Consider the following 14,867-nt stretch of genomic DNA (forward strand, 5'->3'; position numbering starts at 1 on the left):
GCCACTTGATCCCACACTGAAAAATAACACCACCATTATACATGAATAATCAAGATAAGTGAGTCATTTGGGAATGCCGAAGTTAGTTTCTGAATGTTGATATGGCCAACAGAAAAAAACATTTGGAAAAAATAAGCTAATAAAAATATTTAAAATTTGCTATTGTCTCACCACAATCCTTCTCTCCTTTCTCAGAGGAGACAGGAATAAAATCATTAAGAGTTTCTGATAGCATCTGGATTTGCTCTTTGAGTAATGGAAAATTAGATCACCCATAAATGATCACAGATAAACCTTACCTTATAAATCCAATTAAAACTGACAGATCCATGTAAATGTAACTCCTAGATTACAATGATTGCAAAAGAGCATAATTTTGTTTGTTCTAAGACCTAACCATTTACATGCCTCATGTAGAAATTGTAGGGGCTGGGCAAATATTCTTTAGACTGCAGACTTGTCCCAATTATAGAATACTGGAACATGTTCCATTCAAGTATTTTTTAAACCTAATGCCAGTGTCTTAAATATATTTTAATACATGTAAAAATGTGTGGGGCGGTGTGTACGTGTGTGTGTGCATGCACACCTGCAGAAGCATTTGTATGCTAATGCCAGGAAATAATATGTACCAGTATACAATAAAAATATTTACTTTTCTACCAAAATTACATCTAAACATTCTAATTAATCTTGTATATTTAGTTTGATACTTTGTTATTATTTATCCATGAGTGCAAATCCCTATCTTGTGGTCCAAATACATTTCACCCATAATCTCTAGGAAAAAAACCCTGAATTTAGGTGTCATGCTTAATTATATCTTATTTTATCAATAATAATAATAACAAGAAAACTGAAACCAATTGTTGGGCTAGCTCATCCAATCATATCCAGAGGAATTGAGAGATGGAGAGTAAGCACTGAGTACACAAAATTAAATCTCCTCTTATGATAAGGACTGAGATGTCCCATGATCAAGGAGCAGTATTTCATACAATTAAACCACTAAATATACATATTCCATCCAATTATTCAGAAGGCACCCTTAGAGATTACATATTATTTCCATCCCTTTATCTTGCAAGAGCTAAAATAGAATCCAAAGAAACAGATTTGTCTTTGGTTTTTTACCATTTACTGGCTAAAACTTGACAAGAATTGAGGTCTCATGCTATTTATTTCAACTTTCTTTCCAGTTTTGACTATTATTTAACCTAAAATTGCTAGTTTAAACTTCAACTACATTCATGAAAAATTTTACTTTTCATTAATTTCTAACCATGAGGTCTTTCCATTAAAGGTGGCCATCTTCACAATTTACGTAAATTGCCACAAAGTTTTTCTGATCGACACAGACAATCATCAGTGGTGACAGAAACATAAAAATACATAGATTGATAGAAATATAGCCATTTTCGTGGCCTAAAAACACAGCCTGGGTGTTTTTAAATCCTTAGTCAGAGTTCTGTGATTAAGTGCACACACACAAAATTTTCATCCTTTGTTATGTTTCCTTTGTAGACATCACTTACATTGTATTATATAATGATAATGAACAAGCTCAGCTGAAGTAACAGTCTCAGATAGAGAGATGAGAGCCTGGGTTGAGCATACTAGAAAAAAATAAATTTATAATTTAAATACTATTAAAGAGGGGTATGAATTTGGAAGGATGGATTAGATGTATGCTTCCTTATTCTTTCCACTAAGTACACTACAAACACTGAAATAATATATAAAACACATGTAGGATGACTTTGAAAGGTAGAAGACAGACTGGTTAGGAACCTGAGGACCTGAGAAAATATAACGGTGAGTTCCTGGGGTTTCCTTTTTGCCTCATGTATTCCAGACTAGGTGCTAAAGAAGCTGGTAACTTAGAAACTGCAACAATATAGATTTAAAAGTCCAAAACAAAAGGATGCTCTAACAAATACTAATAAAGGGGCAACCTAGAAAGATAAAAAGCTTTTAGACAATAATTGATCTACTTCAGTTAAATATCACAAAAAATATTAGCAGCCCCACCCCATCCCTGGAAAGATACCAGAGGAAGACTGCTAAAACAGATGATTTAAATAATTTCTGGAGTCTCATAATACCCAAATATCCAGTTTTCAATAAAAATTATTTACTATATTAAGAACCAAAAACATTTCTACTTGCAAAAAAGATTAAAAGATGGATGCCAACATCAAAATTACACAGATATTAGAATTATCAAACAAGGATTTTACAGCAGGTATTATAAAAAGGCTTTAAAAAACAATAAATAAATTTGTTCAAAAGAAATGAAAAAAATATTGTGGACAAAGAGACTCAGCAAAGAAAAAGAGTCTTAGCTAAAAAATGAAAGATGAAAAAAAAAGAAATTTTACAACAGAAAAATAATCATAATTTAGAATGCAATGAATGGGCTCAACAGTAGACAGAATAAACAAACAGTAAATCTGAAGACAGAAGAACAGAGATTACCTAGGGTGAACCACAAAGAGAAAGTAGACTAAAATAAAATAAATCCTCAGGGACATGTGAGACTATAACAAAAGATCTAACATTTGTGTCATCAGAGTTTCAAAAACAAAGAAAATGAGGGTGCAATTAAAACAGTATTTGAAAAAATGACAAACAATATCCAAAAATTTACTATAAGACATAAATCTACAGATTCAAGAAGTTTAGGCTGGGCGTGGTGGCTCACACCTGTAATCCCAGCACTCGGGGAGGCAGACGTAGGTGAATCACCAGAGGTCAGGAGTTCGAGACCAGCCTGACCAACAAGGAGAAACCCCGTCTCTACTAAAAATACAAAATTAGCTGGGCATGGTGGCACATGCCTGTATTCCCAGCTACTTGGGAGGCTGAGGAAGAAGAATCGCTTGAATCCGGGAGGTGAGAGGTTGCGGTGAGCCGAGATCGCAGCACCATTGCACTCCAGCCTGGGCAACAAGAGCGAAACTCCATCTCAAAAAAAAAAAAAAAAAAAAAAAGTTTAGCAAACCTAGAACAGGTTGAACCTAAAGAAATTCATAGTAGAGAAAAAACAGTAAAACTTTTGAACACTCAAGACAGAAAAAAAGTAATAGAAAGTAGCACATGAGAAATGAAACAATCTACAGGGGAAAAATTTTTGAATGGCAAGAGTTATCAGAAACTATAAAGTTCAAAAAGATGTTGCATGTTTTTCAAGCACTAAAAGCAAAGAACTGTCAACTCAAGACACTGTATTGAGCAAAAATACAGTTCAGGAATTAAAAAAAAATCAAGGAATTCTCAGAGAAACATAGAAACTTTATTTCAGTGAGTAAAGAACAAAGAAGACAGAAAGAGTAAAGGTATAGGTAAATAGAATAAACTATCCTAGACTTGAGTGTGCTAAATTATTTTTGACGGTTGAAGGAAAATGTATAATGCTGTCTGATGTGATTCTCAGTGTATGCAGAAGAAATGCTGAAACCAATTATAAAATTGGGAAGCAAAAGAGATACAAAGGGTAGTGATATTTCTACACTTAGCTCATAAGGTAAGGTGTTGACACTAGTAGACTGTGACAAGTTGGTGCATATAACACCTAGAATAACCACTAAAAATCCTATACAAAGAGATACACTAAAAAATGCTAAAATAAATCAAAATACAATTATTAAAAATGTTCAAATAACCCACTGGAAGGCAGGAAAACAGAAAACAGAGAAGAAAAATAAAACAAGGAGAACAAACAGAAAACAAAAAATTAAAATGGTAGAATTAATCTCCAACACATCAATAAGTAAATGAAATTTGCCAATTAAACAATGTACATTTGATAGAGTAGATTGAAAATATCACCCAGGTATATGATGGCTACAAAAAACTCACTTCAAATTTAATAATATAGGTAGGTTGAGAAATTATTAAAAAAACAGAGAAATATATACCATTGCAAACGGGAATCAAATGAAAGCAGATGAGGCTCCAATCACATTAGATATCTTACACTTCAGAGAAAATTGCTAGGGGCTGAAAATACCATTACTTAAGGAGAAAGGAGTCAATCTATTAGGAAAGTATAGCAATCCCAAATGTACATCACCAAACCACAGAGCTGCAACATGTGTGAACCAAACCTGATAGAATTAAAAGGGAAAATAGATGGATCTAAAATCATAGTTAGAAACTACAACATTCCTCTGATAAAAATTGATAGAACTAAAAAATGGCTGAGTCAGTATTCCACAATCAGTCAATGTAATCCTTCATAGTAACAGACTACAAAATAAAAAAAACACGATATCAACTGATGCAGAAAAAGCATTTAAGAAAATTCAACACCACTCGTGATCTTCAAAACAAAGTTTTCAGAAAACTAAGAATACAGGAGAAGTTACTCAATTTTATAAAGAACACTTACAAAACAACAACCACCACCACAACAACAACAAAACCTCCACAGCTAATACCATAATTAATGATGAAAGATGGAATGCTTTTCCTTGAAGATCAGGAAAAAAAAGCAAGGGTGGCTATACTCACTACAGCTATCCAACATAGTACCAGAAGTTCTAGCCATACAATAAAGCCATATAAATTTAAAAAAAAAGAAATGAGGAAATAAAAGATGTATCAACTGAATAGGAAAAAATAAAACTGAATACTAATCTTACGCATATATGAAACAATGATATGTGTCGAAAATCTCAAGAAATATAAAAGTTAACATAGAATAAATGATTTTAGTTAAGACAATTCAAGAGTAACATATAACAAGCTATTCTATTTCCATATATTAGGAATGGTTAAAAAATTGAAATAGGTATAAATCTTATAAAACTTAAACGTGTATGTTGAAAACTATACAATGTTGTTTCAAGAAATTAAAGAAGTCCAAAGTAAATAGGAAACGTGCCATGCTCATGGATTGAAAGTCTCAATAAATATTATCCCAATTATCCCAAAATTGATATATATTTTGAACAAAATTCCTATAAAAATCCTAGCAATATTTTAGACATACACAAACTTATTCTAACTGTATGTATATAGAGATACAAAGGAACTTGAAGATCTAAAATAATTTTGATAAAAGAGTAAAGTGGGAGGAACTATACTACCTCATTTGAAGACTTATATATAGTTAAAATAACCAGGAATGGTGGAGGGATAGACACATAGATTAATTGAACAGAATAGAGAACCTAGAAATAGCCCTACATAACTAACTTTTGACAAAGATGCAAAAGCAATTCAATGGAGGAAATATAGCCATTTCAAAAGAAATGGTGCTAAAATGGTGTTGGAGCAATTGAATATCCACAGTCAAAATAAATAAATAAAAAGCAACTTTACCTGAACTTCATATCTTGTAAAAAAATTGACTCAAAATGAATCATAGATTTAAACAGAAAACTATAAAAACCTTTAGAAAAAAAATCATAGAAAATCTTCAGAAACTAGTGCCTAGTGAAACTTTTTAGATATGATACCAAAAGCATAATTCATAAAAGGAAAAAAAAGTAAACTAGACTTCATTGAAATTTAAAACTTCTGCTTTATGAAAGATATTGTTAAGAAGATGAAAACAAAAGTTACAGACTGGATGAATATATTTACAACCACATATCTGAAAGAGGACTCAGAGCTATAATATATATCAAAAAAAATTTCAAAACTGAACAGTAAGAAAAAATAACAATCCAATTAGAAAATGGCAAAACAAAGAGACACTTCACTGACAAGGATACATGGATTATAAAAAAGCACAGAAAAAAGATGTTCAACATTACTAGTCATTAGGGAAATGCAAATTAAAATCACAATTAAGAACCACTACAAACCTATTAGAAGAGATAAAATAAAAACTAGTTACAATAGGAAAAGCTGCGAGGATGTGGAGAAGCCAGATTTCTCATGCATTGCTGTTGGGATGTAACACGGTACAGCCATGGCAAAATAGCTTGGCAGTTTTTTTTAAAAAAAAGTAAACATGCATTTATCATACAACATCACAATCATACCTCGGTGTATCTATTCCAGACAAATAAAAACAGGTACACACAAAAACCTATACATTGTTGTTCATAGCAGCTTTATTTGTAGGTGCCCCAAACTGGAAATATCAAAATGTCCTAAAATAGGTACATGGTTAAACAAACTATCATACATCCATTCCATGGACCACTCAACAATAAAAAGAGAAAAAAATCTAAAATATATTGATATAAGAAATAACCTACATGGATCTCAAGGGCAATATGCTGAGTGAATAAAAGCCAACTTCAAAATGTTATATACTATATGATTTCATTTATTTAACATTATCAAAATGACAAAATAATAGTGATGAAGAACAAATTAGTGGTTGTTCGAATCCTAGAGGTGACTGAAAGGCTGCTTTTTTTTTTCTTTTGAGAGACAGACTGGTATTGATAAGATTATAAGGCCAATTCAAAAATAAAACCTGAACTCAGAAAACTTGCTGGGCAAGAGTCCTAGATTTGAACCAACAATATTTCTCAACAGTTCGTGAGCATTACACTCAGTTCATAGGATTCAACTGGCTCTAGCAGAAGTTGATTCTAAGTAGGAATGCTTCAACATTGTCATCTGTCCTAATTCCAGACTGGTTTTCCCCACAGTATAGTTTTCATATAGTTTCAAATAGCAAAATTTTTCAAGGTCTATGATGAAAACAAATACAAACAATATTATCAACAGCAACAAAAGCAAGACTTTTCTACAGTTTTTGCTCTCATGATTTAAGAAAAAAAGGCTTGTTAATGTTCTGCATGTGGTTCTATCTAAATAAAAGACAATTTATAGTATAACCATGATCTGAAATTTTATCAAAGTGTTGAGGTGACAAAAAATACAGTACAGGGACACCCAAGGCTTGGTATCTTAAAAAACCTTTAAGCTGAGATGAGGTAGACACACCCATCATGCATACTGGTGAACTGGAACTAAACCAATGTGAAGGTTGATTTTATCTCCCAACTTGACTAGGCTATGCTACGCAGATTTTTGGTCAAATACCAGTGTAGATGTTGCTATGCAGAATACTTACTAGAAGAGAGTAACATTTAAATCTGTAGACATTGAGTAAAGTAGATTACCCTCCATAATGTGGGTGGGGCTCATTTAATCAGTAGACGATCTTAACAGAAAAAAAGATTGTGGTCTCCTGAGGAAGAGAGAATTCTAACCCTGGACTGCCTTCAGACACCAGCTGTAAAATCAACTTTACCCTGGGTCTCTAGTCTCCCAGCCCACCCTGCTGATTTCGGACTTTTGGACTTGTCAGCTTCTACAGCTATATGAGAGAATTCTTTAAAACAATCTCTCTCTCTCTCTCTCTCTCTCTCTGTGTGTGTGTGTGTGTATATGTGTATATATATAATGGATATAATATATAAAATGTACGTATACATATATATGCGCACAGACATACTTCCTTTCTATTGGTTGTTTCTGTGGCAAACTGACTGATACAGTCAGTGTTCTCAAAAACTTGCAGCTCAGCTTTGTGTAATCTAGGAGAAGTTTTCAGTACTGATATCCAAGAATGTTTATAGCATCACTGTCTTTAATAGACAAGTAATATAAAACATATCTTCCAAAATATAATGAATAAATATATAATTCTATAGATATACTATGAAATGCTACATGGATTCAAGAAATGAAGGAACAACAGCTGCACAACAGCACAGAGGAATTCTAACATATGATGTTAAGCAAAAGAAGCCAGAAACAAAAAAGTGTATGTTATAATTACATGTTGTATGATGTATTGTGGCTTTGTATGAGTACATATAAAAGCCAGTCATTCTTTCAGAGGGATTCAAAGCTAAATAGTAAAAATGTAAAGAAAATGAGGAAATGATGACGGTGAAATAATTACGGTGGTTACTTTTAAGGAAGAAAATGTGGGTTATAATTTTAAAAAGGCTTGCAGAAGGCATTTGGAGTGTTGGTAATTTTCTGTTTCTTAATCACTGTGGAAAGAAATGGATCTTAACTTTAAAATAGTGCTTCACTAATCTGTACCTTCACATTCTATGCACTTTTCTAAAAGTATATTGTTAAAAATGTGTATTTCAGAACAAAAAAAATTAAATGTCATAAACATGGGTGACTGTTATAAATTTGGAAAGGTATTTGATATAGTCCTTTAAAATTATTCCACTTCAAACCCGGTTGACTTTTTCTCATCTTAAGAAAAACCAATGATTTACTTACCCATGAATATCATAACTTACAACAAGAGCAATAAAAATCTCAATAGTTGCTAGAAGTGAACATGGAGTGAAGTGGCAATAGTTTTCTTTCTCCTTAGGGCTATGTTTTAAAGCTATGTTTTCACAATCTTGTGTTAAGAAAACTATATTAACAGTAAAAATTATCACAAATTAAAAATTACAAATTCTAGTCAAGATGTCTTCATAAGTTTACACAGTGAGGTACTTCCCATTTATACAGGCACACACATATACACAGACACACATATATCAATTATAGAAAAAAATATAAAATGCTAAAGGGACAAAATTAACAAGTCATAGTAGAGTTTGAAAATATACAAGATAAACACCTCTGCAATAAAAATCAGAACCTTTTAGGAAATTAAATAAATTACATAATAAAATAAAACAGAATAATTCTTTTGGAGAATAAGATCTTACATTCATATGTATACATGTGCCATGCTGGTGCGCTGCACCCACTAACTCGTCATCTAGCATTAGGTATATCTCCCAATGCTATACATACGTAACTAACCTGCACAACGTGCACATGTACCCTAAAACTTAAAGTATAATAATAAAAAAAAAGAAAATTAAAATAAAATGCCACCTTCTCAATCCTGAAAAAAAAAAAAACTTACATTCATCATAGTTCAGTATAAAGTATAAAATTTGATGTTTATTTTTGAACAGAGGTGTTTGAGTTTCTTAGAAATATGTGAGAAAACATCTTAAATAATAATTATTGGTTTTCCTGGAACCCACTGTAAATTATATAATGAAATATAGTTAAAGTTGTACTTGTTTTCTTACAAGTAGAAAGGTAGAAACTTCAGTTATTTGAAAATGATTTCTACCCATATCTATTGTAACACTGTTCTTTCTTGTTTAAGTACTTAGGTGAAATTTTCAGGGCCATTCTATGGAAATGGCTTGAAGAGCTTTGAAAGTAGAGTAGGTATCTCCGCACTCCTCCAAACATACAAACACACATATACGCTTCTAACTTCTTTGCTTACCCCCAATGCTGATGGTGAATAGATAAGATGCTAAATAAATTATAACTGAATAAATATATGATATTTAAATAGAATGACCCAATAGGCAAATAACTTTTTGCTTTTTTCTTCTTCTTTATGCAATAGCCATTTCCAGAGTGAATAATATGTAGCTGTCACAATATAAAGAAGGCAAATATTTACATGGGTTATTGCCCAAAATAAGCTCACCATTTACTTACACTTTCATTTGGGAAAAAACAACATAAAATGACAATTTCCTTTCAAAGAACTATTAGTTCAATACTTGCTTAAATAAAAGACCCCCTCTCGCCTACTTTACAATAACATTTATAACCAAACTATACATTACAACAATATAGAAGACCTTTGTTAGTGTATAATTGTAGTGTTATTTGAGCAAGTCTCCTACAATTTAGGAAGAAATCCTAGAAAGTATTTTGTTGCTGTCAGCCATTAAATTCATTGCATCTGTGGTAACCTGGGCTACTCAACCACATGGCAAGTAAATGTAGAGATTGAACTGATGAGAAGGAGCTCTTTTTGTAGCTATAGAATCCAAATGAGATACTTTTGACAAAAAAATCTGCTTTATTATTTTATTTGAAAAACACAAGATGGTATATATTTTAGAAATATAACTTACAATGAAGTGGTTCTCAACTTGGAGTAATCCCCTTCCCAATCCACAGGACATTTAACAATGCATGGAGAAATTCTGGGTATCACAACTATTGGCATCTACTGGATAGAGGCCAGGGATGCTGATAAACATTTTCCAATGCACACAGAAGTCCCCACGCTCCACACACACACACACACACACACACACACACACACACACAAATTACCTGCACCAAAATGTTAAAAGGGCCTAGATTGAGAAACACTTCTGTAGTGGAAGATTCCCCTCCACTGACAAATTTCTGGAACTCTGTATTTCTCACCCTGACCTGAAATTCATCAGTATACGTCAGTTTTAGTTGGCAAGGTACTCCAAGCTTAAGGCAGCTTAATTCAAATACAGAATCAATTATGGACCAAGTTAGAGCGCTATTATTCAGAGGTACAGTTTATAAGGGCTTCCTGACTGCCTCCTTCAGGAAATACAAAGTGATCTCATTAGCTCTTTCCATTAGGTCCTGGGACCTGTCTTGGCTAAAACTTCTCATGCTCACACAGTAATAACATGGTCTGTCGTGGGGTGGGGGGAGGGGGGAGGGGGGAGGGATAGCATTAGGAGATATACCTAATGTAAATAATGAGTTAATGGGTGCAGCACACCAACATGGCACATGTATACATATGTAACAAACCTGCGCGTTGTGCACATGTACCCTAGAACTCAAAGTATTAAAACAAAATAACATGAAAGATGAAGCTGGCTTTACTCATTCACTACTAATAAACAAATGTAAACTTCTATTTTTTCCATTCTAACAATCACAGTTACACTGTTGAATAAAAATCGAGTTTATTAAAGTAAGCAATCTTAAGAAGCTTCCTTATATAACATTACTCTTTCCAACATCCTTAGGGATTCAAAATACAGGTCATAGGGCATGAAAGGCAGGAGTGGAATCAATCTAGATAATGAAATAATCTGCAATCATAATCAGGCTCTACCTTTCTCCTTTTATACTAACTCCCTACTGATTATTACATTTCTTGAAATACTAGAAGTTGAGCTTTTAAAGCGAAAAAAAGTACATCATTATAAAGAAATAATAATTAATTCCAATGTCACTTCCTTAAAATTCTAACCAAAGGAGTAACCCATTATACCCACTCCACTATTTGCCTCTAAAATGTTCTAAACAATGCTATTACTAATTCTTCTACTTCAAAAAATTCTACTAAGGAACTATTTGCTATTTAAGCTTTTTTTTCTCATTTTGTTGTTGTTTGGTTTTGTTTCGATTTTCCCTCAAAAAGAGCCAAGACAATCCGAATTTAAGTCTCTGTTTGTAAGAATTCCAGGACTTCAAAAGCAAATATTAGAAACCACGTAAAAGCCTGTCAGATGTTTTGCCCTTAGAAAGGTTTAGGGAATAGGAAGTCATAAAAGCTTTTAAATTCATTTTCTTTAGTCAGAAGACTAGAAGTACAAGGGTCTGGAGAGGCTGCCCTACCTGACATTCTTGCACTTGCTGTAAATAATAGTGACGTACCTGTAAATACTTTCCCCCATAATCCAGACATCTATACACTAAGTTCAGTCATTGCTTTCTTTAGATGGGTTCTCCAAGAGTTAAGTGTGATCTGTGAATGGTAGTTGAGATAAAAACTAGAAATAAGGAAAGGAAACTGTCTTTAAAAGAAGTGGCTCCAGTTTCCGTTTACAAGCCTGAAGGGTTGTTGTACATATTAAAACTGCAGCATAGCTCCATCCCTGGTCAAAGAAAACCCTCCTCCTACCACCCCCACCCCACCCCCGTGGACACTGAAGATGTCAGATCTCTGGGAAACAGCAGTCAGAAAAGGATGCTTTTCATAGCTTGTACTAGAAAACACTGGCACCCCCATCCCTGCTTAAAATAGCACTAAACTGAGTCACAATGCAGGAAGCTATACCTTCTGTGTCTCTTCAATAGAATCTAGCTCGTTTCTACTGAAATGCTAAATAATACTGCATAGCTTTGCCCATGTATGTGACATGTCAATTCTTCGAATCCCCCGTTTGCCCTAGATAATTTTACGCTTTATCCATCAGCGTGCCACGCAAGATAGAAAAATGCAGTTAACAAGATGACAGTGTTAGTTAGGTATTTGGCATCGATATTAGTGAGAGTCTGTCATTTGACAATTATTTCCCTAGCATACCAGACGGTAAAGAAAATGTTTTCATTCATCCGCAAATGACTAACATTTTATTGATGTTTCAAAATGCGGTTGAAACTATTGCACTCTCAGTTTCCGAGTCGGTTTTGAGAGTTAAGGCAGAATACTAACATCAGTGACTCCTGCCGCAAATGTCTCCGTTAGCTGCCCAGCCTCGGAGTGCCAGTTCAGCAGGGAGGTGTTGCTAGTTAAGGATTCTTCTGTAAGCCAGTCTGGGTGGTCACAGGTGATGGGAACCCTTCCCTTTCCCCATATATCCCCGTGCATGGCGATAAAAATCACTCTGAACACTGCTACCACCAAGCAAAACGACTCCCTGCCTGCCTCGTAAAGAGCTCAGTCTGCGGAGGCAGCCGGATGCTGACCCCTGCAGAGAGTATTGCTTCGGTGCGCTTTGCCAAAGGACCCTGCTAGCATTATGGAAAACGAGTTACGGACGTGTGAGGTTTTGCTTTATTTCCTCCAAAAGAAGAACTGGGATCTGGCAAAGAATATCTTCTTCAAACACTGCTAAAGGGGGATGGGGTGGAGGAAGGGAAAAAGTGTGTGAGGGGGAGGGAGCTTATTTTTTAATTACTTATTTTCCATTTTCACTTCCCCGCTCTGCTTCCCAAACTCCTCGCTGAACAAGATTGATTGGTGTAACTGCTAACGACTCAGCCTCGGTTCTCGCATTGATTTGCAAATGGCCCGGAAAAGCTTAGGGATCTTGAATCTGGAAATGAGTTCAAGAAGGAAAGAAGAAAAAAGAGTAGGGGTGGCCCCACGCCTAGTATCTCCTTCTGCCTTGGGCCAGGGCAGGGCTGAAAACAGCCCGGCGAGCTGCGGAGGGGCTGCTGCGTGGGGAAGCGGAGGTTACCGCTCTGCACCGCGGAGGAGCAAGCCTGTTAACGCGGTGTAGAGGCTGTTAAGAAATACAACCCTGCGACTCGTTAAACCCCTTAACTCTGCCCTGCCTTGACTCGGATGCGCCGATTATTCGGCCTGATAGGCTCAAATGGGTTAAACTGCCTCTTACATAACTGGACCGCCTGGCTCTACACAATTAAAACACTTGATTGCAGTCTTTTCCCGACTCCACATCCCAGCACGACCCGCCCCGTCCCTCCCAGCGCGCCTGCGTGCCGCGCGTGCACAGGCCCCCGCGCGCACGACACGCTCTCTATCACACACACACTCCATGTTGACCATAAACAATCCCCTACTCACACACACAACTTAGTGTCAACACCCACAGATAAAAGAGGGGCGTCCTGCAATCCATACGGGCCGACCGCCACAAACACGCAAGCTGCTCTGCCGCAAGGCCTTGCACCTCCTCGTGTCCCCGCAAAAAAGCAGCGCCCCGCCACCGTCCCTACCTATTCCCGAGAAAACGCAAAGAGAACTAGTTGGCTGCTCGCTAACTGCAGCGTAGCCACCCAGGCAAGATTAGAAGAAAATAAACAAAAAAACAACTCACAGTCGCCGGCGTCATGATGGCGCCGACCACAACTTGGAGGACTTCAAACTTACGGTGCCTCGAGAGGTAAAACGCACCGGTGAGGGAAGGCAAAGCGCCCCTCAGCTCTCTTCACCCCAGCCCTGACACGGAGACTTTTCTAGCAAAGCATCCCTCTAGCGCTTACGACAGTAAGGAAAGCCTTCATTCTAAGGTGCCTCTCTTTCCCCCTTAGTTTGCATAATTGTGATACAGTTCCTCCTATTTTTTTTTCGTTGTCTTGCTTTTCTTTTTTTTTTTTCTTGCTATCTTTTTTCTTTCTTTTTATTATTTTTTTAATCCCCCTCCCTTCTCCATCCCCAGTCCCCTGGCGGGGTTGCTAAGGAAACGGCCGCTTGGCAACGCGCGCGAGCCCGGGGGCCGGCGGCCGGCGCAGCGCTCCGCGCTGCTTCTGCTGCTGCTGTTGCTGTTGCTGCTGCTGCTGGGATTGCAGCCGCCGCCGCCGCTCGCCCTGCCTCCTCCGCCGCCGCCGCGCCTCCTCCCTCACTCGCCGGCGCGCTCGCCTCCTCGCTAGATGGTGTGCGAGCCGCCCGAGAATTAGACACACTCCGGACGCGGCCAAAAGCAACCGAGAGGAGGTGTAGTGTGGTGCCAGGGGGAGGGAGGGGAGGGAGGGAGGGAAAGCGAAGAGGAGGAGGGGAGGCAAAAACACCGAAAAACAAAAAGAGAGAAACAACACCCAACAACTGGGGTGGGGGGAAGAAAGAAAGAAAAGAAACCCACCCACCCACCAAAAAAAAAAAAAAAAAAAAAAAAATCCTGTGGCGCGCCGCCTGGTTCCCGGGAAGACTCGCCAGCACCAGGGGGTGGGGGAGTGCGAGCTGAAAGCTGCTGGAGAGTGAGCAGCCCTAGCAGGGATGGACATGATGCTGTTGGTGCAGGGTGCTTGTTGCTCGAACCAGTGGCTGGCGGCGGTGCTCCTCAGCCTGTGCTGCCTGCTACCCTCCTGCCTCCCGGCTGGACAGAGTGTGGACTTCCCCTGGGCGGCCGTGGACAACATGATGGTCAGAAAAGGGGACACGGCGGTGCTTAGGTAGGAAGAACGGCGTGCTTTTCGTACTTGTTTCGGTCTATCTTTCTGTCTCTCTTTGAACCCTCTTTGCCTTCTTTATAACACAAGCAATAATGCTGGTGGTGCTCATCATGGAAAGACCACATCCCAAGAATTCCAGGTGCAGATTCTTTCCGGAGCCCCGGCCCGTTTATGCTGGGGCAGGTAGCAAGCTGGACTCGTGATGCTAAAGCACTTTGCCGGAACGCCAAGTAGCCTGGGGATGAGTG

At 37.0% G+C, this 14,867-nt stretch overlaps 1 protein-coding gene and 1 long non-coding RNA gene across 6 annotated transcripts in view; one reads left to right on the top strand and one right to left on the bottom strand.

Moving 5' to 3' along the window:
- Positions 1-13,679, bottom strand: part of LOC134731091 (uncharacterized) — a 480,758-nt gene extending 467,079 nt beyond the window's left edge. For both annotated transcript variants that reach the window (XR_010113162.1, XR_010113161.1), the window contains exon 1: positions 13,548-13,679. This is a non-coding gene — a long non-coding RNA (uncharacterized LOC134731091). The remainder of the gene's footprint in view (positions 1-13,547) is intronic.
- Positions 11,131-14,867, top strand: part of NEGR1 (neuronal growth regulator 1) — an 886,690-nt gene continuing 882,953 nt past the window's right edge. For all 4 annotated transcript variants that reach the window (XM_003830589.5, XM_034967555.3, XM_034967545.3 and 1 more), the window contains exon 1: positions 11,131-14,619. In XM_003830589.5, the coding sequence (XP_003830637.1) occupies positions 14,444-14,619 (176 nt within the window). In that variant the 5' untranslated portion in view covers positions 11,131-14,443. The remainder of the gene's footprint in view (positions 14,620-14,867) is intronic.

This window comes from Pan paniscus, chromosome 1 (genome assembly GCF_029289425.2).
Source record: "Pan paniscus chromosome 1, NHGRI_mPanPan1-v2.0_pri, whole genome shotgun sequence".
In the NCBI taxonomy this organism is placed as follows: domain Eukaryota; kingdom Metazoa; phylum Chordata; class Mammalia; order Primates; family Hominidae; genus Pan; species Pan paniscus.